This window comes from Amphiprion ocellaris, chromosome 19 (assembly GCF_022539595.1).
Source record: "Amphiprion ocellaris isolate individual 3 ecotype Okinawa chromosome 19, ASM2253959v1, whole genome shotgun sequence".
Lineage (NCBI taxonomy): Eukaryota > Metazoa > Chordata > Actinopteri > Pomacentridae > Amphiprion > Amphiprion ocellaris.
Genome location: NC_072784.1, coordinates 20,606,295 through 20,634,277, shown reverse-complemented (window position 1 = coordinate 20,634,277; position 27,983 = coordinate 20,606,295). Strand labels below are relative to the sequence as shown.

Genomic DNA, 27,983 nt, shown 5'->3' with positions numbered 1-27,983 from the left:
TACAAAGTACAACTTCTGTCAAACATGATCATTATATTTATACACATTTGTAATAAATTATTTTTAGTACAATGTTCAGGTTGTAACTGCAACAGCTACTGTATAGCCTCATTAAAGGTGTGAAACGAACTTTAAAAAATGATATGGCTGTGATTGTCTGCACATTAAAGTGTTTGTATGGTTGTGTGTGTGTGTGTGTGTGTGTGTGTGTGTGTGTGTGTGTGTGTGTGTGTGTGTGTGTGTGTGTGTGTGTGTGTGTGTGTGTGTGCGTGCGTGCGTGTGTGAGTGTTTTACCATGGCAGGAGAGCTTTGGTCTTCTGGAAACCAAAAGTAAAAGCATTCTCCCCAAAAACCTCATTCATCCCCTGGGGACACTCAAGTGCTATTAAAGGTAGAAAGTGGCACACTGGAGACAAATGAGAGCTGAAACAGGTCATATATTCTAGTTTCAGCCGTGGAATGGACTGCCATGGGTCAGAGCGAGTCAGTTTTAAACTAAAAAGGGTAAACAAGTGAGGTTAACTTCCTCCTAAGAATTACTGGTGTTAGAACTCAGTGTAAAGATGACAGCAGCCCTCATCTTCCTCCTCCTCCTCTAATTCTTCCTCTCACATTCAGAAACTAATGCCTCAATAGGCTGTGGAACGAGGCAAACTTGTACCGTAATCGTGCCTAAGATGTAAGCATGACTTTTTCTAACCAAAACATCATTATGACATGATATAGAAAATAAAAGAACCATATGGTATAACTGGGACTACCAAAATGTGCTGTTATCCATGTGGAACGTACTGTTAGCACCATCTCTCTGCACAAATGTGCCGCCTTATTTGGATCTTTTAGGTGCTAATGCTCATTACTGCTGTGGCTTCTTGAGGACTGGTCCAATAGGAAGAACTGCATTCAGGTTTGTGAAGTGTTAATCTATTTTTATATTGTTCCTCATGTGTTGTATCATTTGTTTAGGTTGATGGTGACATATGATGTAGGTATGTAGCCTTCATCCCCATTGTTTCTACGTACACGGGTCCAACCATCCCCTTTGTCCTCCTCTACTACAGCCAGCACCTCCCCTTCCTGCATAGAGATGGTGCCTTCACTGGCACCTGAAAGGAAAAGATTAGATTAGATGATAGCCAACATTGCTGAGTTAGTTCCTGCACAAACCTTGCTCAGTCCAAACAAAGAAAAACACTGACTCATGACTTTCTCTCAATAAATGGTTGGGATCACCCTTCTCATATTGGTTTGATTAATGTTAACCTTCCTACTGAATGCTATATAGACACTCCTGGACATATTAGGAGGTTGGCAGAAGCTACAGGAAGTATTTGCTCATCAGAAAGCAACGGACTAGAGTCGAGAAAAATACGTGCACTCAAAAATGATAAAAACTCAAAGATACGCTACTTTCCATGCAGTTGTTAACTAAAAGCCACCCTGATCTCCAGAGGGCTCCAGTACGAAGCGGCATTAGTGGGTCAGTGAAGTATGTTGAGCCGAAGTTTTCAGTGTCATAAGAGCGGCTCTCTTTAAACCTGCTAGATCGCCACAGCAATTTATGCTGCACGGTTAACCTGCTTCAGAGGAGATTAGGTTCAGAGTTTTAGATATAAATTGGCTGTAAGAAGCATCTCACTTGAACCAATTTGTTTCCTGATGATTCTCTATAAGCAATAGAGATTCTCAGCTGAGTGATTATGTTGCATCTGCAAACATGCTGCGCTGTACATTAGTAATCCAACTGAACAAAGCTGTGCAGTTACAGTATTGCACACTGTATGTGCCGCATTGTCACAGAAATATACATGCATTCAGTTGGCGATGCAGAAAATGCATATTGTCCTGAAATGCTGCTATTACTGCAGCTAATAGAACACAGATTAGAAACACTATATATTATATATAACAGAGAATAATAAGTCAATAAAAGAATTACACTTTGATTTTGACTTAAAGCTAAAGTGATTTGCACATATTCTTCATGATGGAACAATCAGACCTTAATGCACTTCCTTAAAATCACAGTTAAACTGATCTGCAACTGTCACGTTACAAACAAGCAGCTGCAATGATGAGTAAAACACTTTTATCAACACCAGATTAACAGTTTCCTACTAGAATTCCTTTCTTGAATCCTTGGCAGTAACACAGCTTTTTACAATAATAAATATTTATATTCCATTAAAACATGCTGTGCCTCTTGACTGAAGTAGCACCACATCATTGGTCCATTTCATGTGGAAGAACAGTCACATGACATGCTAAATGTCCCCTTTCACGTGAGCGCGCACAGAGTTTGAAGAAGAAAGCCATGCTTAAGAATTAAAAGTTGACAACCACTGTGATACCCATCATCTTTGATTGAGATTTTAGGTTTTGTGAGGCAGACTACACAAAGAAAGCTAAGCAATGTATAACCTGCTTTGTAGTAGCTCACAACTATTCACCAAAAACCAAAATACTCCGCCAAAAGGTGGCCCAAAGATTCCCTGGCTAAAAAACATCACTAATACAACAACAGTGGTAAATAATACTTTACAAGTCCATTTTATAGGAAGATAACTAGGACAGCTGAAGTTTAGAAGAAACTCATCTCATGTCATCACACAAATACGAGCCAACATGGTCAGTCCACTATGTGCCTTAACTTTCAATGTGCTCTCCAACAGTAAACCAGCCTGTGACATACCTGGGAAGTTGTACATGGCTGTGCATTTCCCAATGGGAGCAGTGACTTCCTCGTCCTCAAAGTCATCATCAAACTCAGCGTAAATGGCTTGGGAGGCATCAGGAGTGCTTTCATCTGAGTGAGCTCCATCGGGGCTGGAAAGAAATCACAGAGGTTTACAGAGGTTTTCTGTACAGAGCTAACAACACACCTCTGTTTCACAGCAGATTTTGGTCTTACCTGTGCATATCATGAGCTCCATTATTGTTAAATGTGTGAGTTTTATAGCGCAACGTGTCCCCTCGACCTCCTGCTTCGGCCAGCCAAGTCTACAAGATGAAAAGGAGACGGAACATCAATAGTGTCTGTTTTATGAGCATTTAGGGATACAAATGTGCAGCCATTTTCATCTGCATAGCCTAAACCCCATTAAAAGTGTGCTGAATTAGTGATTAACAGTTTTTGCTTGCGATGCACTCATGGATATGCAGACACCAAGGAAGAAAACCACGTAAAAATATAACTGAATTAATGAATGAGGGCCTCATATTATGAATAAACAACAGAGGTCAGGATTACCTCATATTTGTTCAGCTCTGCTCTGAGCCGCTCTATATTCTGGGATGTCTGGTTTATTTGAGATGCCAGGCTAGCAGGGTCTCCCATCTGAGGATTTTTCTCATAAACATCTTTCATCTTTCCCAGTGCTTCACTGAAAAGAGAAAGAAAGAGAAACAGGAACAAGGAAGGGGAGAAGAGGGAAAGTGACTTTCAACAGAAACCAGTTCCCTGCAGAGCTCAGGGGTGAGTAAACAATTCAAACAAACAGATGTCAGAGGTAAGTACACTGCATGAATATTATATCCACACTCCCGCCAGAGAAGTTCCAACAGAGATGGTTATTAGCACGCAGAAGGATGCCCACATGCACACACACACACACACATACACACCTTTGATCTACTTCCTTTTGCAACTCTTTGCAAATTTCCTCTAATTTCTGTTGCAACCTCTTCCTGCGCTGCTCTGGAGGGAGATGGGCGAAGTCCTCTGTCACCGTAGGCTGAAAGAGGTCACAGGAAGGGTGGATTAGCACTGAACTCATTCTCACATATACACACAGTTTCATGAAGACAGTCACCATGGTGAGATAAGAATACAACCGAGGGGGAACACCAAGCCTGTGGTTTGAGTTCAGTTCAGGAAACAATGTTCAACTGACAAATACTACTTTCAGATCCTCTACTTTTATAAGCGCTAGGCTTCGATTTAATGTAAAAACAAATGATGTACAGTAAGCTGAACACAAGAACCACCACCCAACATTTTAGAGTCCCATTTTTTTACCAAGTTTATTAAATGAAGCTTTAATTGCAAGAGGTGACACCAAAAAGTGCACCATTTCAAAATCATGTGCTCAGTTGCCTCAGGTGATACCAAACATTAATCCCTTCCTCCACCACCAGGTGGCCACCTCTTCAATACAGTCTCAGTTGGAGAAGCTTTCTTGCCACATATAACATGAAGCACACTGCATGTTCAGTGAATAGCAAAAGGGAAATTATAATGATATGAGTTGTGTAAAGGAAAGGTGGCCATCGAGACTCCCACACCAGCTTTGTTGTCCATATTACCATGGTCCTCTCTGGAGTAAACTTCTAAGGGGGAAGAAGAAACGGTATGTATATATAAAAAAAAAACAACTGAAAAATCTCATAATAACCTTAAAGGTGCTTCTTCCTTTCTACCCCAAAAAGAAGTTGATTACATATTTTAACATACATAAAGATCTAAAACACAAACTGTAAGATTTATACTGCATATCTACACTACAGTTCAAAAGTTTGGGGTCACCCAGGCAATTTCATGTTTTCCAAGAAAACGCACACTCTTATTCATGTGCTAACATAATTGCACAAGGGTTTTCTAATTATCAATTAGCCTTTAGCCTTTCCGATTAGCTAACACAATGTAGCATTAGAACACAGGAGTAATGGTTGCTGGAAATGTTCCTCTGTACCGCTATGGAGATATTCCATTAAAAATCAGCCATTTCCAGCTGGAAAAGTCATTTACCACATTAACAATGTCTAGACTGTATTTCTGATTAATTTAACGTTATCTTCATTGAAAAAAAAGCTTTTCTTTCGAAAATACAGACATTTTTAAGTGACCCCAAAGTTTTGAGTGTTCATGTTTGCTTTAAAAATGCAAATCCTGAGGAATTCAGTGACTCTCTCTTAAGCCTGAACACAGGATGATGAGTGAGGAATTATGAGTGGAGGTCTCCTGGCACCCGAACCGTCTCCTCTGGTGACTCACCGATCTCCTGAGTGTCCGGAAGGAAGAGATTCTGGGTTTGACTGTCTTATTGATCTCCTTCAAACAGTACGACAGGGGGTCCCGGCCAAACTTGGGGGAAGGGGGTCCGTTAGCGGGTGAAGGGGCAGGGGGTGTGGAGAAAGGAGTGAGCGTGGAGGAAGAGAGCTGGGGTGGGGCGAGACCAAAGTACCAGCACCCAAGAATGAGGTATGCAGGCAGAGGGTGGTGTAAGAGGGAGGGGGGAAGGAGTAATGGAGAAATTGGGAAGGCAAAAACAACAAGGTGACAAGGGGAAAGAAAAAGACACCGTCAACACCTTAAAGCACACCACAATGCCAGGAAGACAACACTGGAGCGAACCCAGCACGCACGCCCAAAGAGCATGAAAGCACAAACACAAAACTGTCTCTTTGGCCCTCATAAACACAGACATTGAAAAAAATAAAATAAAATCACACAAAAACTACACAGCAAGCAACCAACCCCAGCTCCCACACTGGTGCCACAGCAACCCAACACCTGGGCAGAGTGAGCCTCAGCGAGGACCTGCAGCAAGCCGGCAGACTAAACCACATTTTTATCGATCAGAGTTGAAAAACGTGACTTTTTAAACAACATTTTAGGATAATAAATAATATAAGAAGACATTTCACTGCCTGCAATCATTGCAGACAAAGCTTTACAACTACAGAGTGCTTGGGATTTCTTGTGTTTGCTGAACTCCAACTTGCAATAAAGATCTTTTTATTATTTTTTTTAGATAACACCAATTTCAGAGTTTACAAAGCTGTGTAAAGTTTGGTTGCAGCATTCCGGAGCGTCCACAGTAAAAATGGTCGGCTTTTTTTCATTATTATTATAAATGACAGGTATCATTGCCCAAACTGTGAAAATAAGACCCGAAATTAGCTAACTCAATCGTTAGGATTCAGTGCAAAAAAAAATCCTAACGGCTTAAATAGTATCATTCCGTATGAGTCTGACCTATATAGATAAACTATCAGTACAGTTGTTATAAATAGCTCGCTTAATTACCACAGTGGGATTGTGCATATAGATTTTTGGAGGCTTGATGAATGCCCCATGTGACCTATCAGAAAGAGGTTAACTTGAAAACATGCCCGGAGTGAACTGTGTAAAAATCTCTTGGTGTGAGCTGTACATCTATGTGGAAAGGAGGGGGTGGGATCTATTAGCTAAATTACACAGGAGGCTGATGGCTCCTAGTCCTCAATCCTGAATATCTAAAACAACCCTTCGACAAGGTCCCCGGTGCAAATGCCGAGAGCCGAAAGTACAGCACTGTTATTATGTGAACATCTACTGCGTAGGTGCTACTTTTCTTAAGAGTTATGGGGATCTAAGTACAGGAGAGCACTTAAGAATGGGAATGTTTAGGAGCCAGACATAAACCAAGAGCTCGGTCAAAGCGATGCAGTCAGCCTCCTATTCATATTGCTAACTCCTAATTGGGAGAGCATGACTGATGACACAGAGCACTGTGCCACACACATACACAGAAACAGGGAGAGTGCAGAGCAGAGCACAGCCACCAAGACATGCAGAGAGAAGAGAGGTGCTGAACAAGCAAACACTGCAGGGTGGAAAAGAAGGGATCATTTAGAGCTGGGACTGGAGGAGGGGAACCATTAGCTGGTTAGTGGTCAGCCACTCATATCACCAGTTTAATTTTGGACCTCAGCAAGAGTGCTCCATTGAGATAACATTCCTGATTTACAACTTAGTGAAGCTGCTCTGCTCCAAATAGATACTAAGGTGCAAATATTAGCATTAACAGTCAAAGCATGAACGTATGGTTGAACAGGATTCAGTTTTTCTGACCTGGTAAACCTGGTGTCATTCTGATGTTGGTACAATGATTTTATTGTGATGTGACACATAATGCCAGGTTCTGGGCAGTATAATGGAAGCAGTGTGTTTGTGGATGCCTGCAGAGGAAAATTCAGTGTTGTTTGGGTCCCGTGCTGATGAAAGCACAAGCACAGCAGAATGCTGACTGCCAGTTGACCTATTGGAAACCACGCTGCAGAGATAGGGAGGGTGTGGAGGGGGGTCAAGGTTTATTCACTCACAGCGAGGGACAGAGTCATGCAAGGGACCATTTCTAGAAGTTGTGGGAATGTGTGTGAGTTCATGTATAATATAATGAAAAAGCTTCATGCATTATTATACTGAGCTTTAGAGATGAAAAGCTAGTGTGTGTTGCTGTATGTGTGTGTGTGTGTGTGTGTGTGTGTGTGTGTGTGTGTGTGTGTGCGTGTGTGTGTGTGTGTGTGTGTGTGTGTGTGTGTGCGTGTGTAGCTGGAGCCACGGGTTCACCATGTAGGGAATTTCCAGGCTCTGCCATGCAAGAAGTCACCCACTAATTTGACTGAATTTAAAATCACTAATGCATGGATTTACTAACTCATTCACTTCACTTCACAGTTTCCATAATGCAAAAAAACAAACAAAACACATCTGTTTGTGTGATTTAGTGTGATGTTCTATGGCATTTGGCTAAATTAGCCCAGTGTGCTCTGCTTGAGTGAAAGGTCCTACCTTACTCTTTTTGCTGAAAAGCCAAAAGTTTTTGCTCCTGTTCTTCCCCAGAAGGTCCATGGGGCCTTTAGGTGTCCCCAGGCTACTGTCAGAGGAGGCTCGGTTGATGCCCTGACTGTAGTCCTCGAACTCCAAATCTCCAGGACGCTCAAAGCCTGACTTGTTTTGCTCTATTACAACCATGGAGTCCTGCATTAAATTTAGTTATGGATAAGAGAAATCAAGAGTTATTTTCAAACTGATGTGTAGCTGAAACAAATGAGCTGCAAACAGCCATATCGCATATTAAAAACCATTTAGCACTTCTGAGAACAACTCACATTCTTCTCATTAACATTAGTGCCGGCTTTAGTAATGCCTTCCAGGCACTTGCCAATGATGGGCATCACATGCTTCTCTGTGTCTGAGAACAAGATGTAGCCTTGCGCCAGCTTCTGTACTCGCCTCTCATCAAGATCCTGCAGTTTCTAGTGGACACAAAACAACAGTTGCTCACAAACAAATATTAGAGATGAGACCGAGCACATGCTTTGCCCAAACCAGAATGTGTGTTTCAATATTGTGTTTGCAATATTTCTTCTTTGGAAAAAAATAATAACTTATAACAGCTGAACAAGTTTAGTTATTTATGATTATAAAACATATGTAAAGCTGCGATGAAATCTTCAAAGCTAAACGTTAAGTTTAAAGTTTAGTTAAATAGATTATCTGAAGATTTCATCTTGGCTTTAAATCAATAAATGTCTTTTGACTACTCAGTTGGAAGAAACTTAAGTACTAAATATGAAGCAAAATTGTTCTCAATGTCAATAAGTTACTTAAGTTTGCAATTTTACATGCAAGTAAAGTCTCGGCAGCCTAACACCAGCTATAACTCCACACACGATTCAAACAAATGTTGATGGCAGATTATGTTTCAAAAGGTCGTTGACTTACATTGAAAATGAGTGGCATGTCATTAAAATAGAACTGATTCTGTTCTTTGTTGTATTTCTGGAGCTGTGCAGCGTAGTCATTCTTACACTCTTCTGCTACATGTGCTCTCATATGAGCCTGCTGTTTGGCCTGAAACCACACATAATACATCAGGTTAACAATGTCCATCTCATCTTCTATCATTCTAAATACCATGTCGAGGTTTTTTTAAGAAATATTTCATATATGGTTTTCCCTCCTTGTTACTTTTTCAACGTCCGCTTTTGTGGCGTTGATGTCTTGATCCGTCTTCTCTGCATACTGTGCTGCACGCTCTGCTTCTCTCCATTCTCTCTCAAAACGCTTTTTACTCTGATGTAGAGGCAGGAAGGAAAGAAAGAGAGAGAGAGAAAATAAAAGAAAGGCTATGTTCAGTTCCTCCAGTGAAGTGAGGCCATTGCCTGAATGAAATATGAAGAGGTCCTACTATTTTGAGCAAAGCAATTTTTGCTGTCTGAAAGGAGGGTCAGGGGAGGTTTTCAGGCTTTGGGAGCATAACATCTCGCATCATCACTGAACAGGTCAGGGACTGATGATGCAGTAGCAGTTTAAAAGGGGCTGGCTTTCCACTCTGTTCATCTGCTTTTACTATACACAAATGTTACCACCTGACTGACCACACTCACTTGCACAGAGACTTTTATATCTTTCATTTTGAGTTCTGCACAAACAGATGATGTTCAGTCTTTAAATTCTATCTATGACTAGACTTACATTGTCGAGCTGCTTGTAGGTGCTCTCCAAACTCTGCTGGGCCTTCTTGGCCTCCATCAGATACTGCAGACATTCATAAAAATAGCCAGAGTGAGAGGAGGGTCAGACGACAGAGAGAGAGAGAGACATGTGTAGGGGCAGACAGAATAAACAACGACATCCAAAAGCCACACAGCATAACAGACTAGAAAACAAATACCAATGTGTCTGTCTGAGACATCACGTCTTCAGCAAAGGCCTGCACATGGCTGCACTGTTTTGTAATCCAACGGGACAAAGCCAAAGCATTCCTCTTAGAAAAATGGCACACCACCGCTCAGACCAACGCCTCCCTCAGGAGACACCAAGAACAGCTTCTTTCCTGCCACAGTAGCGAGATCTCCATATCTCCACTCCTCCTCTAAGTCTCCTTCTCCTCCCCTCTTATCCTTTACATTCCTCTTCAGCAGTGTGTGCTGCATATTGCAAATAAAAATCCTGTTTGGCATGCTGTTAGAGTTCTGTTGAACATGGTGCTGTAGGCACACACCAGTACACCAGTGAAGACTGCATCTCAGATAGAAAGAAGTCTATCATGCCTGTCTTCAGGCATGATTACATCTTTTTTTTTAAAAAGGCAATGAAACAAGTCTGAAAATAAAACCAAAACTGGCCCAAAAGATCACCACAACATAGTTAACAGGCTATAGGTAAATGGATATTAGGAGGATGTCCACAAAATTGCAGGAAAAGAACCAGCACACTGTTTCACTTGTGAAAACATGCCAAATTCACTTTATTTGGAGTATACGGGTCACTACAAAGACCCACTTAGCGCAGGACGGAGCGTAACCCAGTTAAGCTCACCGTCTTTCGCTCCTGCTTGAGCTCTTGCAGGTACTTGGTGAGATCGATGCAAATGTTCATCATCAAGTTCTCTGCGATCAGCTCTCTCTGCCCAGCGTAGTCGTTCATCTCGTTCACGATGTCCAAAAAGGACTGGTAGCTGGACAACCTATCATTGAAGAGGAGGCGAAAGGAAAAGGGTGGAGAAATAAGGACACAGCGATGGGAGCACCTGATAAGATGATGAACACACAGGCTCAAAGAGAGGTCAGCAGTGAGTCAAGTCATGATAAGAAGTTCATGGCTTCCTTATTCCTGCTTCCCTCCAGGGGCGTTTAAATGGCACCAACAACAACTGCATGGATGAAACTAGTAACTGTAAGTCCTCGCAGTTTGAAATGTGATATTATTGACAGTGAGTGCTTAACATGCCATTAGGGCCAGGGAGTAAAACCAAACTGGTACTGTAAGCTCATGTTTAGCTGACGCTGCTTTGCAACTAAAACTAGCATTTGAACCTCAAAAATTGTGAACAGTTACACTTTTTTGCAACAAAAACCCACTCACCTGCACTCTGGCTCATCTTTGCTGCTTCGTTTTAGGTTATATTTCTTTGAAAGGTTCCTGTGGGCATCGACAGTGCATCAGGCAACTTTTAAATAGATAATTAACACAGAGGGGAAACAGCTGAACAGATGGACGACAGCAGAAGAAAGCTCATTAAATGAAAACTACTCTCATGTAATCACTGGCCTTTTTTCTACACAATAGGATTAAAAACAAAACTCCACTGTGGACATGTTTAAATAGCTGTTCTTCCTCCTTTCACTCTCCATCTGACCACATCCTGTCTGTCATGTGCCAGTCTGCTCCCACTTCCTCTCCACTCCAGCAAAGCTCAGCACTACAACAGATGTGGGCCTGCGACCTGGGAAACAACTGGGAAAGGAAGCACTATGGATGGAGCCAGAGAAGAGAGCTATGAGGAGACAGCGAGCGAGCTGCAGCTGGAGAATCGGACCAGTGTTTCAGAGACAAGTGTGATTCTGTCCCAGAGCAGTCATACGACCAACACAACATTTCATAAGCAGCCTTTTAACATGCACCCATGCAAACCCGAGCACAAACGCGCACACACTGACGCGAGCTGCTTTGAGCAACACACTCGTGCATTTGAGACAGTCAGGACGGGAAAACAGTGACATGAACAAGGCCTACCTCAGTTGTTTGGCATAGTTTTGCTCGATCTCTGTTCTCTCCTTCACAAATTTTACATACTTCTCCACCAGCTCCAGGCCAGACTGCGTGTGCTTTTCAATGATGTCATATTGGTCCTGGGGGAAAGAGCACGAGAGACAAATAAGGAAAAGAAAAGATGTAGAACATGTGCTAACTTCTAGGTAGTGACTGGGATGTTCCTCCGGTTGAGTTTGAGGTCAGCTAGAAGAATCCTGAATGGAGGGCAATAAACTAAACACATCAAGGCTTATTCCTGCATGATAGATTCCAGGAATGCTCTCCATGTGTGCAAAACCTTGGCAATGGTCCGCTTAACTTTAAATCACTGGGCAGCCAAGTTTTTCGAAGAAGGCGACAGCTCAAGGGTCACAACAGGAGTCACACATATCAGGTACGAAAACTGAGGTACTCTCCTGCAATAGTAATCTTTAAAACAATGTGACAGTTTTATCAAGACTCCCTATTAATGTGGATCGATTTCATTTACAACGGAATTTGCTGACTCTGTTTTCACACTGTACAGTATAACTGAGGCGTACTTTGTTTCTCTTCCTGTTTCATGTGGTAAGGTGCTTTCTGACACCTTCAAGCTCAGACAAGTCTGTGAAGAGCGAGAGATGATATTGAAGACAATCTTCTCTCAGTCTACACAAAAGGCAACTCACCCCCAAGCTTTCTTTGCTCTGCTGACTTTAGTATTTGAGGTGGGGGCATTGTGAAATGGGATTCCTGACAAGTTGGGCCATGTTCTTCTGTACCCTTCCTGCCCTTCAGGTAAAACAAAAGAGACAAACCCCAAAAGAATGAGACTACATTTAACCTAATTACAGAACACAGTTAAAAGATGGGACTGAGGCCTGCAATCCATCGCCACAATAACACCTAACCAATAGGCACTGTTGGGGTTTTAATTTAGGGTCATTAATCGTGCAACAGAAGTAATGATAGTCAACATGGCCAGCTTTCCAATTTCCCAAGGTGACTGTGTTAACAACAGATGTTGATTTAAGATGGTAGAGAAGAGTAGTGAAGAAACAAAATAGAGGATTTTAGTGTGCTACTTTGTTCAAATGCGACTTGCTTAAAGCTAAAAAGTGACTATTTATTTATAAAGGATTTGAAATTGAACAGTAGAGGCCTGCATCTACCACATCAGCAAAGCAGAAGGCTGCAATTACCTACAGTGACCATAAAACACAGTTAATTTAGGTTTTGAAACATAACTGGGAAAAACTTGATGTGTTGCCTCTAACCCCGAAACTATTTAGCTTTACCCAGTAACTCCAAACACACAAAAGAACAGAGAAGTGAGGGCAGCAGGAATCAATCTATTTTCACATTGCAACTTTTAGTAATTTTATAATAGTCCATTCTATCATCTTTGTACTTTTGTAATACTCTATTTTACTGTATTTTGTCTTTTATAATACTCTATTTTACTCTAAATACCAGCAATTTTGCACTTTTTTTTGGAAATACCAGCATTTTTGGCACTTTTTGCTATATTTCCTATCAGTACAATTTGCACATTTTTGCACTATCTATAATAGTGTCCAAACATTAACAGCACAACCAGATTATCAAGGTACGCAATACAGAGGTGTGGTGTCATCAACTTGAAGCTACATTTACTAGCAGTTAGAACAGATTCATGGTCAAATCTTGCATCAGGGTAACTGAGATTAATTTCTAAGATTTGGAGGCTTTGTTTACAGATTTCTAAGACAACAAGGAGTGTATGCATCATATTATGGTAAGGCTGTGGCAGCACAAATGGAAAGTTATATTCTGCCTTCAGCTCTTGATACATGCATTTGCATAGATAAATCTACCATTTGCATATTCAGTTTCTGGACTGCTGATCAGTGTGTGGCATTGGTGTACAGAAAAGGTCAACAACTGTGGAGATGGACAGGGACGATAGAAACTGTAATGCATTATGTGTTGTGTGTAGCCTCTGTGTATGATGGGCAGATGGTTTGTCCCCGGACCAACATTTTCAAGGGACCCCTACTCCGAGTATGTGCCAATACAGATGTCCCAACATTTACACACATCTGTATACAATTCAGCTGCATGATACACAATTTTTAATATTTACAAAGATGATTTGATTCAGGAAATATATGCAAGAAAATGGAGCACATCCGCACAAAGATAAAATCCCTTTGCATTACAGCTGTCCTTAATGATAACCATCCTTCAATAGTCTTTTTGAGGTACACAGGATTTTTCCTGCATTGAGGAATTCTTGGTGCCCAAGATAAGGCTTTAAGGCAGCCCTAAAGGAAAAGCACAAGTGCCAAACTGATAAGAATTTAGAATAAAAATAGCAATTCTTTTTTTTTTTTTAATCCAGAAGTTTAACCATTGTTTTTCCACCAGCCAAAAGCATGTGTGAGCCAGGAACACTACACAATGAGTGGACCTGGCATTCTTCAATAGAACATAATAAAGTTACTGTGACTTTATTAAACAGATTTTTTTGGGAGTGTCCTTTATCCAGAAGATCATTAGAGTGATGTGACATTTCTGCTACAGCATGTTGTAACAAAAAGAACAAGACATACACTGTACCTTGTCCAAATTTCGAAGCTATTAGAGTACACTGCTATTATGACAATGTAGTCAGGCTACACATTAGTGTATCTGTTCCTGCAAAATCACCCCTATAAGTAATTTCATCAGTGAACAATATCATTAACAGTATCAGTTTGTTGAAAAAAAAAAAAAAAGTGGGAAACTGACCTGAGCAGCAACTGACAACAAGGTGGAAAGATTTTCACACTTTTAAATTATCACATATTACGGAGGGAAACCAAACACATTAAAGCTCATGATGTAAACTCACACTTAAAATATAGGGAAAAAAAACTGGGTTATGCATTCTTTCTCAGTCTAAGCAAACAGTTATGCACATATTGTGGTTCTCAGGTGGAGTGCAGTATTGCTGGAAGTAAATGACCTTTGAATGAACGCTTACAAGTAGCTATATTTTTTACAAATGGTAGAAAATGTAGCATATGCTAATCTCCATAAATTCATTATGAGTACTTAATTCAAAACAAGAATGCCTCAATCACAAAATGCCAACCTTGTCAAAAATAGCTTGTATAATCACAGTCTTGTCAAACAGCAGCGGACGTCAGATTATTTCCATTTATCACCATCCGAAGCCACAGTCAAAATCTTTATAGGTCCCCATAGAATGAATTTGAACCGAACTGATTTTCATAAATCACAAATGGTGGATAATTTACAACTTACAAATGCTTTTCTGTGAAGAGCAAATGGCATGTTTGAGGTAAGACTGCAAAGCTTTGTAGGTCTGTTATTTCACTACAACTTCATCCCTTTGTGCACGCCTTTATATAGTTTAGACATTTGGAGTTACAGTATTTCTGAAATATTGTAATGTATTCCTTTGGAATGTCGGTAGCACCATTTGTATCTTTTTCGCCTTCTCTCATTCCATCATTTTTGATGGGTTGGGTAAATATTCTGCCCTGTGGTAATTATAGAACTTCCAAATAAGGAAAGCAGTAACCTATTTTTTCATTGCACAGATTTAGGCAAGGGGAATGCAATAAAAACGTGATCATGAAGTCTCATCTGGGAGCTCCAAAGCAAACATCCAAAGCATCCTCTCCACCTTATCTTCCAGTACTTCCAGAAAGGAACTGGCATCACGTGAAAACCACATAGCTTCTAAAGGAGTCACCCTAAAAGTCACCAACCAACAAGGCTTGGATGGATGTTTCAGCCTTGAGTCACTCTGTCTTTAGAAAATTAGAGCCTTGTCCTGGCCAGACCTGCCTCACTGCAGTTCTCAGGAGTGGCCTCGTAGCGCTCACTATCACAGCTCATGCTTACACTGATCTTACACTCTGCAAACTGGTGCCTAAAAATAGCCGGTGGATTAACGACAATCAGGAGACAGATGCCATCGAGCTGACTTGGCTGAGGGCGAAACATTAACAGAACCAATTATGTCTGCAGGGCTTTGTCTAACCAGATAGGTGAGGCTGCAACCAAAGGGACAGACTGTACAAAAACTGTGAATGAAATCACTGTTATATCATAACAGCTGATTGCAGGATACTGGCTTTTGTGCAGAGAATTTCCGCTACAAGCAGTGAAACTGCATCATGCGATGGAACAGGAAAGACTCATACGGAGACAGAGCCTCTGATTAATACTGAGGTACGGATGTTTCTCTGAATCGATCAAAGTAGGGCAAAACTAATTAGGCTGTTGCACCAGCTCGTAGGACAGAAAAGGGATGGGGTAAGAGGCCTAGGGGGACACTGTAATGAGGTCACAACCTCCCTGTCCTCATCTTTGCAATGCTCCATTTTTTACAGGTTCCATGAGAATGTGCATGTATGACAAAAGGGTTTGTTTAGGTTCTGGAAACTGTCACTGCTTTTACATCCACGTTGGGCTCACAGTTTGCCATTTCACAAACTATTCTATATAGGTCAACTGAGGCTAAGAAAACACATCCTTGCAAATCTATTTATGTAAACAGCCAGTCGACCACAGCACCCTATCGCATGGAAATCTCTTGATATCAGCACACAGTTTGCCACAAAAGTAGAAACATAATGCACTTTATCAGTGAAGAAGCTTGTTGTTGCCAAGGTAAATCACAGTATCTGATCCCATCTCTATGGAAGCAAGGTGTGTCAGACTGTAAACAGTGAAGCATCCCACAGGGTACAATCCACCTCTGCAGTTAAAACCCTTTCTGTGCACAGAATAAATTGTATTTTGACAGCGTTTTTCTGAAGCATGTGGACAGCTTTCATTGTTGTTAAGAGCCTGTCCAGGTCATAAGATCTGAACCTGCTGTCCAACTAGTTTTTAACCAACTGTGTGCAGACATGATAGAAAAAAAGTAGGTGACTTAAATTAGAAGGACACGGAGAGAAAAGGGTTGTGGTAAACACCAAAGATCCAAACAGAAGCCAATTTATCCGCGCAAACGTCCAGGATTAAGCCTCACTTTCCGTCTGAGCAACATGTTGGGTTCACTCTTTGTTTCAGCTGAAACTAAAAGAAAACGTTCCGAAAATGGCACAGTGTTCGTGAATGCACCGTTCTGCAAACACAAGCGGGTAGTTGGAGGCAGCGTTTCACCGCTTCTCCAGACACTTATTATTCCTCACTGGAGGAGCCGCTTTCCCAGCGCGCACCATTGCCATGCTGAATTTTCATTTTTATTTTTTTAGGATTTTACAAGCGAGCCAGATGAGGGACTCACCCAAAGCTCTGTTCCCCAATCCATGTTCAGCTTGTCGGCCAAGCTGTGTGACTATCCCGAATACAAAGAACTTCTCCAAAGTTATCCCAGCAGCTCGGCCCTGGCGAGAATAATCCCGACGTGATAAATAAGTCGCCAACCACGACGTGCTGCGCTTTTTGCTTCTTCAACAAATACTGTGAATCAGCATCATAATTAAGTAATTAACTTGGGATGGCAGTCGTTAGTCCGGTTTGTCCAAATATTTTTCATAGCGAAGGAAACAAGGACTAACTAGCTTTCGTATCCGCGTCACTCCCAAATCCTAAATCTTAAAGGGACAGCGCGCCGAACTACACACGAGCCTAACCAGAGGGGCTGTGCTTCATCTTGGGGTTGAATTTAAGTGTTTGTTTTGCTCTTTTCTGTCCTGGTTTATGAATAGCTATCTCCCTGACTGAAAAAAAGTATCCCCGAACATTTTTTGCCAGAGATGTTATGCGCCCTGGCGGAGCAACAGATTTACGCACGAGTTATATCCTGGAGTTCATCATCAACCATCACACATTGTCCTCATCAGCTGATGCTAAAACACACGGGCAGGTTTAGGCATTCACATAGCACGATTCAAGCCACAAATTACTCATAATGAAGAGCTGAACAACAAACAGGGTGCAGTATTTTTGTTTTCTAATCAACACCAGTCATCATTGTCACCCCCTTTCAGTTTTCCCCTTCCTTAGCTGCAGGTCACATGAGGCCTGCAGTTTACGTAGTTTTACACGTCCAAAATTTTGTCTTAACTCACAAAAAAAAAACACAAAAAACTTTCCAAACTGAAACTCAACGTAAAAATAATGGTTATTTTATTGCAAGTGTAGCTTTATTACAGCTGTTTCACCCATAGCTTTGCTTGTTTGCACTCTTGGTACCTCTCCTTTGTACACATTTTCACTGTTTCTCACTCCTGGTACCTCTCCTTTGTACACATTTTCACTGTTTCTCACTCTTGGTACCTCTCCTTTGTACACAGTTTCACTCTGTTTCCACAAGTGTGAAGTACAGTTCAGCTTTCATCATATAATCAAGCTGTCCCCCCTTCAGACATAGTAGTCATGGGGACATTTGAACCGTCCTTGGTGTTTGCAGGGACAAAACTATATTGTCCATGTTTTTTCTGGCGGTTGTGTAAAAGGACCATGGCTATGAGGATGGTTAGGATGATCAGTACAATAATCAGTCCCCAGATGACTGCCATGGGGGTGGCACTGGAACCTGGAAAACAAGTGACATAAAATAACATAAATTGACAAAGTATTTCTCTTTTTTTCTGTGTATAGCAACATTAACATCACTCACAACTTCACTGTGCCCATTTCCGCACAGAGTCCTACCTTTCATCACCAGTGTGACAGATCTTGTCATGGTCCCAACTTTATTCGTGGCAACACAGATGTAAACACCAGCGTTGGTAGACGTGGCTCTAGTGATAGTGATGATCGTCTGGCGCCCCATAGTGGTCTCTTTCAAATTCGCTGCAGAGCTGAAGTTCCAAATCCAGTGGATGGAAGGGGTAGGGTTGCCCTCAGCACTGCACGCTAAAGTCACATTTTCACCCAGGCTCATCTCCTTATTGGAATTTCCCTCCCCGAATTGAGGGGCATCTGTAGTGAGATTTGAAAATAATAAATAAGCAAAAGACTTGAGATTCACCCCCCAACAAACAACATTCAAAAAACAATTTATGCAATTCTGAAAATTAAATCTTACACAAAACATCAAGATGTACAGTGTGTTCGGCTGTCCCGTGTTTGTTGGTCGCTTTGAGTAAGTATTTTCCACTATCATGCTTTGTCCAGCGCAGTGGGGAATCCACAAGTGTTCCATCTTTAAACCATGTGAGGGAGGGAGCAGGATTTCCCTCTGGTTCACATTTGGTTTGGAATCCAACATTCATTTCAATCTCATAGTGGTCCATGCAGTTAAAAGAGGGTTCATCTATGAACATAGTATCAATATGGTTTTCAGAGTAAATATAAATTTCTCATAAATCTCTTCAGTATCATGCTTGTGGGAATCACAGACAATTATGTGTACTGATCATCTATATTGTAATGAAATATACAATCAGCCAGAGGATGCACTCACATTCAACTGTGATTTCAACAGAGGTGCTGATACTGCCAAGGCTATTTCCAACTGCAGCCGTGTACTTTCCCGTGCCAAACCTGGTGAGTGGCTCAGATGAATTGATCAGTTTACCCTGGTGATACCACTGAACAATAGGTGGAGGGTTTCCTTCAGATGAACAGGGCAACGTGTCCATACTGAGCTTGTGTTCCACAGCAGTGTAACTGCTTGGACAATCTTTGATGAACGGCTTATCTGCAAGAGAACATCATTACAGATTTATCTGAAATGTATAGATGCAAAAGTGTTTAGCGGGTTAAAGAAATAATAGAAGTGTGGAAAACTTACAGTGCACAATAGCAGTGTAAGGTTCTGATGTTTCAGTCGGGATGAATTCCGGTCCATTGGGTCCAAGATGCAGCGCAGCCTCACATCTATATAGTGATCCATTGTAATCTCTCTTAGCGGTAATGATGAGGGTAGAGAACACATTCTGTGGGGTTGTGTTGGTGTGGAGAAACATCTGCTCGGACACAGTTTCATTGTCGCGGTACCACTTTACTTTGAGGTTCTGCACTGGAGCTACATTGTTGACGTCACATTTCAAGTGGAAGTCTGTGCCCTCCACCATCGGACCAGGATGCACTGCAGAGATTGACACGGTGTCTGGAGTCTCTGTAGATAAAGCAAAGGAAAATAACTGAAAAACAATCCAAGCATAATATGAATATCCCAAACACTGTAACCACAATACAATAAATATGCACAGATGCATTTACTAGTATTAACAAAGTGATATCTGTTCTATTCCATGCTGTTGCACACTATAATATCTCACACTTTTAGTGCTTTTGTGAACTGGCACTGTGTATGTACATACTGCAAAGAGTTGCTAGAAAATTGTGCATCATCACTTTACTATACCAAATATTTTGTGGGATGTGAATGACTTTTAATTTGCTTTTATGTCTAATTTTACTGTTTGATTTAAACTGGAAAGCACTTTGGTCACCTTGAGTGTTGTAAAGTGCTCTATAAATAAATTTTGATTGATTGATTGATTGATTGACAATCTGTAGATGCGTACTCACTATAAAGAATGACGGTTGGACTCTTCGAACACTGTTTATCATCAGTAGTATTCAGAGTAACAAAGCAGGAGGGTACTGCAGTCCAGTCTTCCAGTTTTGCAACCATCCAAGTGACAATAGGAGGTGGTACAAAACCTGTGCCTCCAACTGAAGACTCCCAGCCCATTCCCACTGCATTTGTGGCTGATGTGCTGCAGTTAACCGAAGCTGGATCTCCAAATCTCACCACTATTTCAGAAGGCGTCAACGTAAGGGGGCAATCCTCTGCTATTCACAAGCAAACATATTCAATCAGCACTTCAGTTTGATGTACAATAAGAAATGTATCATCGACAAGGTGGTCAACACTGATATTAGCTGTAAAGGGAACAAGGATGTTTACCTTCCGGTGTTGCTGCCTCAGCGGTGGGCAGGGCTGCAGGAACTGCTTCTCTTTGTATCACACGAACAAAGATTTGCTTAGTTGTCTTTCCCAGATAATTGCTAGCTGTGCAGGTGTAGGTTGCACTGGCATTTACTCGAGTAATGTTGAGAGTGTTTGAGCTCTCCGACATAGTCATCCCATTATAGGTCCAATGAAAGACAGGCGGTGGGTTCCCCTCAGCTTTACATTCTAGCGTAATTTCACCATCCTGAGATGCAACAATGTAGTCAATATCTTTTTTTGGATTGAGCTCAGGAGGATCTAAAATTGCAAATATAGATTTTTTTATTATTCAAATATTTAGATAAATACACCAAGTTTTGTTTTTTTGGATCTAAACTAAACACAGCAGGTTGTGTACTTACATTGTGCCAAAACATTGAGTGTTTGAAAAACAACAGGAAGCTGTAGACCATGTGGCACCAAGTTCAGCTGAGCCTCACACCTAATCTGAACTTCTTCCCCTCTGCTGACGGTGACTGGCAGGACAGAAGACTCATTCACTGGTGTCTTGGTTGTGTCGTTAAAAAAGTTTGTCTTGATGAGTTTATCGTTTTTGTACCACTTCACAATGAGATTCTGAAGAGGAGCAACGTTGATGGTATCACATTTCAGCTCGTATTGTGTCTCTTTTGGTGTTGCATGCACAAGCTTTATTGAAGAAAGGACTTCTGGATTCTCTGTTGAAAAAAATAATAAAAGTCAGTAACATAAACACATTTTCCATGACTGTTCTTTCAACTGCACTGTCTTCATTTGAAATTACACTTACTGTAAGTAGTAATTTCAAGCTCTTTGCTGCACTCATGAGATTCATTCAACTTTATTTTGCACTCGGCTGTCACATTCCAGTCTGACAGCAACACTGATTGGCCAATAAAGTTTTCTTGCACTTCGATGACAAAGCTTTCATTTCTAACTCTCCAGTACATCCCATCATGAAGAACAGTGCTGGTACAGTTTACCAAGACTTCAGTTCCGTATTCCCCTATGATCTCAGGAGGATCCAGGCTGAGGGGGTTGTGCTTTTCAGAGCATGCAGTGTCTGCATCTGTGGAAAGACAAAGAGTTATTTAAAACAGACTTTGCTGCACTCTGGTGGCTCACTCATGCTTGTGCTCACTTATGCTTGATTTATGGCCGCAGCACGCGGTCATATTCAGAAAGTTTCCAGTAAAAAGAGAGCTAAACCGCCAAATCTGTGATCTTGTCTCACCAGACTTTACCATTGTTCCACTAAAACAAGCACCAATGCTGACACTCTTCACAGAAAGTAAGAACTTGCATCTGGCTTTTTTTTTCTCTTTTTCATTGGGTGGGTGGGTGGGTGGGTGGGTGGGGGAGGTATTATATTTTAACTTTTTTTTTTTAATTATGCGATCCTGTTGTTTATATACAGTCCATCATCACACCCACTCAATGCACCTGGCTCGATTTTTACTGTCAAGTGATATTACAGCGGAAGTTTTTTTAGTTTTTTTTAAACCTCAGACATGATGCCACCTACCCCTCCCAAATTCATATTTCAAGTTAATTTTTTTGCCTGTTACACTTTACTCTGTTAAACAGTCAAATGCTGCGTCCACTACAATTTTCAGCATCTTGTCTTCCTTTACATTCCTCTAAAAGTCACACAAAAAGGATAATATTTTCTATCATTTTATTTTCTGGCATACAGCTCTGTGGTTCACATGGCGGGTAACACAAGGAGCAAGTGAAACTAAAAGCAAGCAACAAAACTAACCCCGTATTTATCTCTAGCTGTGGAATAAAATAGCATACAGCATTTAAAATCAATACAGACATGTTATAGAGCATCATTATCACTCACCACACAGTGAAAACATGAGCAAGCCAATGCCCAGCATCCTCAGTGGCAGCATGCTGAATCAGACGAAGGAGGGAGGAGGTGGATGGAAGAGATGAGGTCTGTTTCAGGATGGTCCAGAGGATGTCCAGCTCAAAGTTCTGTATTAGATCAAACCTGGCTCAGAGCTGACCCAGGATGCTGCTGGCTGTTACAAGAGCTTAGGTAGAAAAAAATACAGTGCTACTGGAAAAATTCAACGCCCAGATGAACAGGAAATTGCCAGTAAAGCGGAAATACGAAACCATGACCACATTCAGCTTTTTGTGAACAACTGTGCATGATATGTTGCCTCCTCCCATATTTTGTGTAGTCACTCACTGTATGTTTTCAAAAGTGTTTCTAAATGTCATAAAGGAACTAATTTCACATCTTTTTTTATTGAAAAGTACATTGCAAGCTGAAAAACATCAGGTTTTTGACAGGAAATTGCAACACAGAGAGCAGATTTGTTAACTTGGTACATCTTAGTCATTCTCCAGTTTCACTGACTGGATTCATGCAAAGACTATTTATTTTTCAAACAGACATTGAAGGGCAGACATTGCTTGATTCTTTTTACATGTGTGTGAGATTTTTCCACATTAGTTTATGTGCTTAGTTTCCACATGTTCATAATGACAACATGTTATGTGGGTTTGATCATCATGGAAACTCTTTTGAGGGAGTAGGACCCTCCGTGGAACTCCGCCCAGTAGACCCCATCCTGGTAGCGGCTTCGATAGTGTCCACCCCGATACCACACACCATTCAGATTGGAATGGGCACACATATGATACCACCAGCCTCCCTTCTGGTAATGAGCACAGTTGCCTGATGACACAACAGAGAAACAGAAAAATTTATTGACAAAAAAAGTCGCCAGACAACAGAGAGTGAACAACAGGGCCAGACCTGTGTAGCTGTCCTTGTCTCGATCCAAAGTGGTGAAGGCCTTGTTGTTGTGCCACGAGAGGGAGTCCCCCGCGTTGCCGTGGTATTGTCCTAACCGCAGTCGGTACCAGTCGCTCTCTGGTTCCAGGTGGAAGCTGTCATACTCAGCAAACACCTGCCGACCCTGCCAGTCCTCCAGGGCCACCCGTAACTTATACTGGGCCTGTTTCGTCAGCCAGTAGAGGTGTTCCAGGCCGAGCCAGTACTCTCCATCTAGGTTCCCAAAGCCTTGCTGTAACACAGTGGGACACTGGTTTCCTCATAATGTGCATAAATTACTCTGATTTTGCTAGATGCATAGCTTTACAATTAGCAGCATCTAGCAAAGAGATGGATTGGCAATTGATAAATGCATTCATGCCCCCTTCAGGATGAACTAGAATCATTTTGGTGATAACTTTTCCTATTCACAGTCACAAGCAGCCAGTGTTTTCACTTGTGAAATATTTGCTTCTTAATGTATATTATTAATTTCCACTTCCACCCTTGAGGTCCCCGTACCAATATTAGGCCAAATACGTCATTTTTCAAAAGTACTCATGCTTGGTGTATGAACTGAAGAGGCTGCCTGATACTACTACAACTATAGGGATGCAGCATTGTTGGGCTTTAATTCTGCAGTATTATATCAGATAGAGTTACAGTTGAGAATTTTTTGAACAGCTGCAGTAAATAGAGGCTTTTTACTTGTCATTGTATAAATCCAACAAAATGTATGGAACTTCTAGCAATCAGCAGCACCTTGAAATTGGATATAATAACATCAGTGTTTACTATCTCACTGTTCTATGGTTGTTTTATCTCTAATTTGCAGTTTTGGAGTGGTCGCTGAATGAATTTAGAGATGATTTTTAGGTTGAAAAAAGTGTGGAGCTTAAAGAGTTAATGGTGAACATTAATAACTAATATTAGCAAATGAATGAACAATTTTAATTTTGTATGTACATTCATAGGGGATAAGGCCCACTGCCTCTGGTGATTCTTGGATTCTACCAATACCACAACCAACATGCTGATAGTTACAACAACTAATCATTGGCTTTCATCATCATCAGGTCAAATATACAGTTTGTCAAATACTTTGGTTTACAACCAATTACCTGAAGGCACGTACCAACTGTCTTTGACATTAGTATCTAGAATTAAAATGTCATCATGACAAGATGTAGCCTCTTAGATCCTGGCCTTGCTTGTACCATTTTACCATTATTCTCCACACTTTAAAGATGCATGAAATCACCTTGTACTGCTCCCAAGTCCTAAAGAAATTGACCGACCCATCCTGTCTCCTCTGGATGACCGTCCACCCTCCCTGAGCCCGACTCTGCTCACACCAGGCCTGCAGGAGTCGGTTGGCACTCTGTAGGTGGAGCAGGTAGATCCCGCTGGTGGTCTCACCTGATTCCTGCACATGCTGACAGTCCCTCCATGGCCCTGAGTTGGGGCAAAAATATGCAACTGCATGAGGGTGTAAAAATAAGCAATATGAAGAAATGTTTAAGAATTTATGATATGCATAATACTTTGAAATTTTATAATATCAACCACTAATGTGAAAAATATAGACTGGATCTTTGAAATGGAGAATTTATTTTGTGTCCGAGTCATTAAGAGTGGCGATTTGGGACATACAAAAGGGTGCTGCTTACAGAAAGTCTTAGGATTTTGTTTCAATGTAAGGAAGATCACATACTGTATACACTGCAGCCTCAGCTTATCTATCTGAAGCTTAAGATTTTTTCCTCCAGCACATGGCCAGTGTTTAGTGTCACAGTGATAAGATGAACATAGGAATCTGCACTGATGAAATGTATACATGAAGGAAAATCTCCTATACCAAAAGATAGCACCTAATGGTCTGCCACAACAACCACATTCACACAGACAAGATGTGGCAATGTGTGCTCTTTCATTAGACATTTTAGGAAGCACTGAGTCACACACATGCTGGAGTCACCCTGGTTCTGCTAACTCAAATCGTCTTTGTGCAGCCCTTTGTCATTTTAAACATTCCAGTTGTGCAAGCTTACACTAGCAGTGTTACAAGTATGTCTTCATTATAAAGCTGCCTGTTTTTCTGCTGTTTTAGGCTTTGTTTAGGTCTTCCCAGAGAGATAAGACCTCTCCCAAGCAGGGAGGTTTATTGACCCCATCAGCTTCTACTGCTTATCTCAGCAGTTAAATAACTCTGACAGAAAATGTACACATTGAAACACACAAGTCTGACTCTAAACATTTGCTGCTATTTCACACTGATGTACCTGGAGTCTTCGTGACGGGGAAGCTAATGAAGGGAGGGTCTGTAGGAGCGCTGGGGGTCGTGGTGGGGAGGGAATGAACCCTCCCTGCGTTTGCTTGTTGTGGTGGAGGAGCACTTTGGTCCCTTTGAACATCATTGGTCATTTCGTTGACTTCAGAGCTGTAATTAGGATGCAATATAGACTGGCTTTTTGGTGCTTCAGTCAACACCTGTTCAGACCAGCACAAAAACAGCATTCTCAGTTCCTGTGTATAACCCAGAATAAACGTGCAACATGCAGACCACAGTGGGTTCCCTACCAGAGAGGACTGGGTGGAGTCCCTGCACTGGCACTGCTTCTCCAAACGAGCAATAAACTGGTTCTGGGAGCTCATCATGGAGGTGAGGGCTCCGTATTTCTTCTCCAGTTCCCTGTAATTACTGGACACCTGCAGTGCCTGAGATGTCCCAACACCCACAACACACATAAGTTTGATAATGACTAAAAGAAGATGTAGCTGACACTGCAGTTCTCTGCTCACCTGTGTTGTCGCATTTAACAGGAGGTTCTCCACCCTTTGCTGCTCCAAAGCCTGGTCTTTCTTGTTTATGACTTCATGTAGCAGCTGGGCATAGAGCTGAGCAATGCGAGAATTCATGCTGATGCTCTCTTTGCGCAGAGTTCTTACCTCCATGGCAAGGGCCCCTTCTTGCTCCAGGTGGCCCCGGAGCTTCTCCAGTTGCTCCTGCTGCCGTTTGAGCTCCACCCGCAGCGCTGCCACCTCTGAGTAGTTGGTAGCAGCAGACTGCGTGTTCAAACACAGTGCCCCTGTCAGTTTTTGCTGGGGAACAATGAAGGTGTAAGAGCAGCGGCCTGCTTTTGTATCTGAAGAACGTGATGAACTTTTGTTTTCTGCATTGCCTCCTTCCTTGCACCCCCCAGCTTGTGGAATGGCCACACAAAGTGCAAGGAAAAGAGCCAGACCTGTGGTCAGTGTCTTCTCCATGAATCTGTGAAGCTTCTGAGAACAACCTGGTAGTGGAGTAGAAAACACAATTACCACAACAATAACACAAAAATAACACCCGATCATCTGTAACTGAGAAGCAATGTTTCAGAAACATTTGGAACGCTTCGATAAATGCCCAGAAAGGAGTAAAAGAGTGTTTTGGTGGGTCTTGACTGTTCACCAGATGTTTCTTTGTAGAGTTAAACACACATTTCTCCCAAGCCGGAACTTAGCTGGTCAACACCGGAGGGACAACAGTCAACAGAAACCAGCCAGAATCAACACAACTCCATCTTACAGTCAACAGAACCACTAGCTCCACATCCAGCCACAACAACCATAGTCAACACCATAAACAGTGCAAATAGACTAAAGATATACAACTTTCTCACTGTGATATTTTACTGGTACAAAAAATATGCCGTCATGTGCAAAATAATATATTTTCTTGTTACTCTGGGCAAGAATATGAATTATTCTAGTACCGGTGATTAACAATTTACATTATAATAATTTAAACAGTGCTGTAAACAATGCATTTCCCTGCTCCCTACATTTTCCTAAATGCAGATTATATTGAAAAGTGTGAGATCATTTATAACTTACTGTGGCAGCTGATGTCTTTGTTCTCTTTCTGTGTGTAGCAGCAGCTCCCAACACGCAAGGATGTGAAGTTGAGACAAATGCTTTTTAAAAATCACATGTTTAAAGATCACGAAGAAATGCATAAACAACTGTTGAACCCTAAATGTTGAGTTGAAGCTGATGGTGGGCAGATTTGGGTCGCAAATAAATCCCCAGAAAAAAGAGAAACCAGTCCGGAGCCACAATATGTCTTCAACCCCAGAGTTTCTGTCCCTGAAGAAGAAGACAACTAATTACAAACCATCCTAATGGCGCCGCCTCTCAGTACTTGTTTACCTGGTGCTCAGTGCAGGAATCTAGGATGTCTCCTCCCTCTGCCATCAGTGTTATTCTGCCATAGGCTCCATCCCACAGCGAAATGTGGTGTGCTAATGCTGTGATTTAAACTTTCACCCCATCATCCAAACATCTTTAGTTTGATTCGTGGCTTTTGTCTTCTGAAGCTGGCACATTTTTTAATCTGTTAGAGATGTTGCACTTTTATTACAAAAAAAAAAATAAATCTGAATAGATGCCTTCTGAACAATAATACAACTGCCTTGGAGCCTTCTAGGTATCCATATTCTTATGTCTTCTTAACAACATAGGAATTTTTATCTTTTGTCTGACTGGTGCAGGGAGGAGGAAGAAATAACAAATCATTTTTACTGAAGTGAAAGTTGCAGTACTTCTTTGTAACACTGTTAGTAAGCTGCAGCCCTGCAGTCTTAAATGTGGATATATATGTTTTGTTTTTATTAATTGGAGTGTTGTTGTTGGATGAGTCTGTTTTCTTACACTCATACTCACACCTAGTCCGTGATATCGAAGCTCATCAGGTTTGAGGTCGGAACAGATTGTGAAATAATATAACAGCAACAGCAACAACAACAAGTTTCAAAATGTGTCTTTCAAAAGCTATCACAGCTGCCTGTGCTGCTGCTTGCTGGTGTTTCGGCATTGAGAGTTTATCTTTCACCATGTTCTGGGATAGACTCCAGGCTCCCGCTACCCTAATGAGGATTAAGCGGTGTATAGATAATGAATGGATGGATGTTCTGTGGTCAGCAATGTTTAGATTAGTAGAGCACCAAATTTCCAAATGTCATTAC

The 27,983-nt window shown here is 41.5% G+C and overlaps 3 protein-coding genes across 7 annotated transcripts; all 3 read right to left on the bottom strand.

The window, feature by feature from the left end:
• Nucleotides 1–172: 172 nt before the first annotated feature.
• On the bottom strand, nt 173–16,882 carry trip10a (thyroid hormone receptor interactor 10a). Of its 3 annotated transcripts, none has more exons than XM_023279599.3 (15): nt 16,575–16,882; nt 11,288–11,403; nt 10,637–10,693; nt 10,091–10,238; nt 9,245–9,307; nt 8,738–8,842; nt 8,492–8,620; nt 7,876–8,022; nt 7,556–7,744; nt 4,994–5,158; nt 3,625–3,734; nt 3,251–3,383; nt 2,912–3,000; nt 2,693–2,826; nt 173–1,106 (listed from the first exon to the last, which is right to left on the bottom strand). In XM_023279599.3, exons 1-15 carry the CDS (start codon nt 16,596–16,598, stop codon nt 955–957), a joined length of 1,761 nt encoding a protein of 586 aa, XP_023135367.1. In that variant the 5' UTR covers nt 16,599–16,882; the 3' UTR covers nt 173–954. The 3 variants fall into 3 exon arrangements, with proteins under 3 accessions (XP_023135367.1, XP_023135368.1, XP_023135369.1); XM_023279600.3 differs by lacking the exon at nt 4,994–5,158 and adding an exon at nt 4,306–4,329; XM_023279601.3 differs by lacking the exon at nt 4,994–5,158 and having other exon boundaries at nt 16,575–16,881.
• Nucleotides 16,883–17,402: 520 nt separating this feature from the next.
• LOC111574831 (hemicentin-1) lies at nt 17,403–22,170 on the bottom strand. 3 transcript variants are annotated; one of them, XR_004848140.2, is made up of 11 exons: nt 22,030–22,170; nt 20,971–21,249; nt 20,564–20,878; nt 20,157–20,459; nt 19,775–20,041; nt 19,032–19,358; nt 18,702–18,938; nt 18,324–18,551; nt 17,948–18,217; nt 17,528–17,828; nt 17,403–17,485 (listed from the first exon to the last, which is right to left on the bottom strand). XR_004848140.2 is itself a non-coding variant. In XM_023279620.3 (10 exons), exons 1-10 carry the CDS (start codon nt 22,079–22,081, stop codon nt 17,638–17,640), a joined length of 2,469 nt encoding a protein of 822 aa, XP_023135388.2. In that variant the 5' UTR covers nt 22,082–22,170; the 3' UTR covers nt 17,403–17,637. The 3 variants fall into 3 exon arrangements, 2 of the variants coding, with proteins under 2 accessions (XP_023135388.2, XP_023135389.2); XM_023279620.3 differs by having other exon boundaries at nt 17,403–17,828; XM_023279621.3 differs by having other exon boundaries at nt 17,403–17,828; nt 19,775–20,038.
• A 512-nt stretch (nt 22,171–22,682) lies between these two features.
• Nucleotides 22,683–27,135, bottom strand: angptl6 (angiopoietin-like 6). Its single transcript, XM_023279628.3, has 7 exons — nt 26,854–27,135; nt 25,780–26,270; nt 25,558–25,695; nt 25,260–25,467; nt 24,239–24,432; nt 22,960–23,230; nt 22,683–22,878 (listed from the first exon to the last, which is right to left on the bottom strand). Exons 2-7 carry the CDS (start codon nt 26,242–26,244, stop codon nt 22,694–22,696), a joined length of 1,461 nt encoding a protein of 486 aa, XP_023135396.2. The 5' UTR covers nt 26,245–26,270; nt 26,854–27,135; the 3' UTR covers nt 22,683–22,693.
• Nucleotides 27,136–27,983: the final 848 nt, after the last annotated feature.

What these genes read in the sequence shown, in the direction of transcription:
- trip10a (XM_023279599.3), bottom strand. Translation starts at nt 16,598, where the DNA reads ATGGATTGGGGAACAGAGCTTTGG. An exon ending in AAAGATGAGCCAGAGTGCAG is followed by an intron (nt 10,239 to 10,636) that starts GTGAGTGGGTTT and finishes CTTCAATGATAG; the next exon opens with GTTGTCCAGCTACCAGTCCT. An exon ending in TCAAGCAGGAGCGAAAGACG is followed by an intron (nt 9,308 to 10,090) that starts GTGAGCTTAACT and finishes GAATGTCTGCAG; the next exon opens with TATCTGATGGAGGCCAAGAA.
- LOC111574831 (XM_023279620.3), bottom strand. Translation starts at nt 22,081, where the DNA reads ATGCTGCCACTGAGGATGCTGGGCATTGGCTTGCTCATGTTTTCACTG. An exon ending in TCCAACCGTCATTCTTTATA is followed by an intron (nt 19,359 to 19,774) that starts GTGAGTACGCAT and finishes CTTTATCTACAG; the next exon opens with AGACTCCAGACACCGTGTCA. An exon ending in TGTACATCTTGATGTTTTGT is followed by an intron (nt 18,218 to 18,323) that starts GTAAGATTTAAT and finishes ATCTCACTACAG; the next exon opens with ATGCCCCTCAATTCGGGGAG.
- angptl6 (XM_023279628.3), bottom strand. Translation starts at nt 26,244, where the DNA reads ATGGAGAAGACACTGACCACAGGTCTGGCTCTTTTCCTTGCACTTTGT. An exon ending in TGTTAAATGCGACAACACAG is followed by an intron (nt 25,696 to 25,779) that starts GTGAGCAGAGAA and finishes GGGACATCTCAG; the next exon opens with GCACTGCAGGTGTCCAGTAA. An exon ending in GGACTTGGGAGCAGTACAAG is followed by an intron (nt 23,231 to 24,238) that starts GTGATTTCATGC and finishes ACTGTGTTACAG; the next exon opens with CAAGGCTTTGGGAACCTAGA.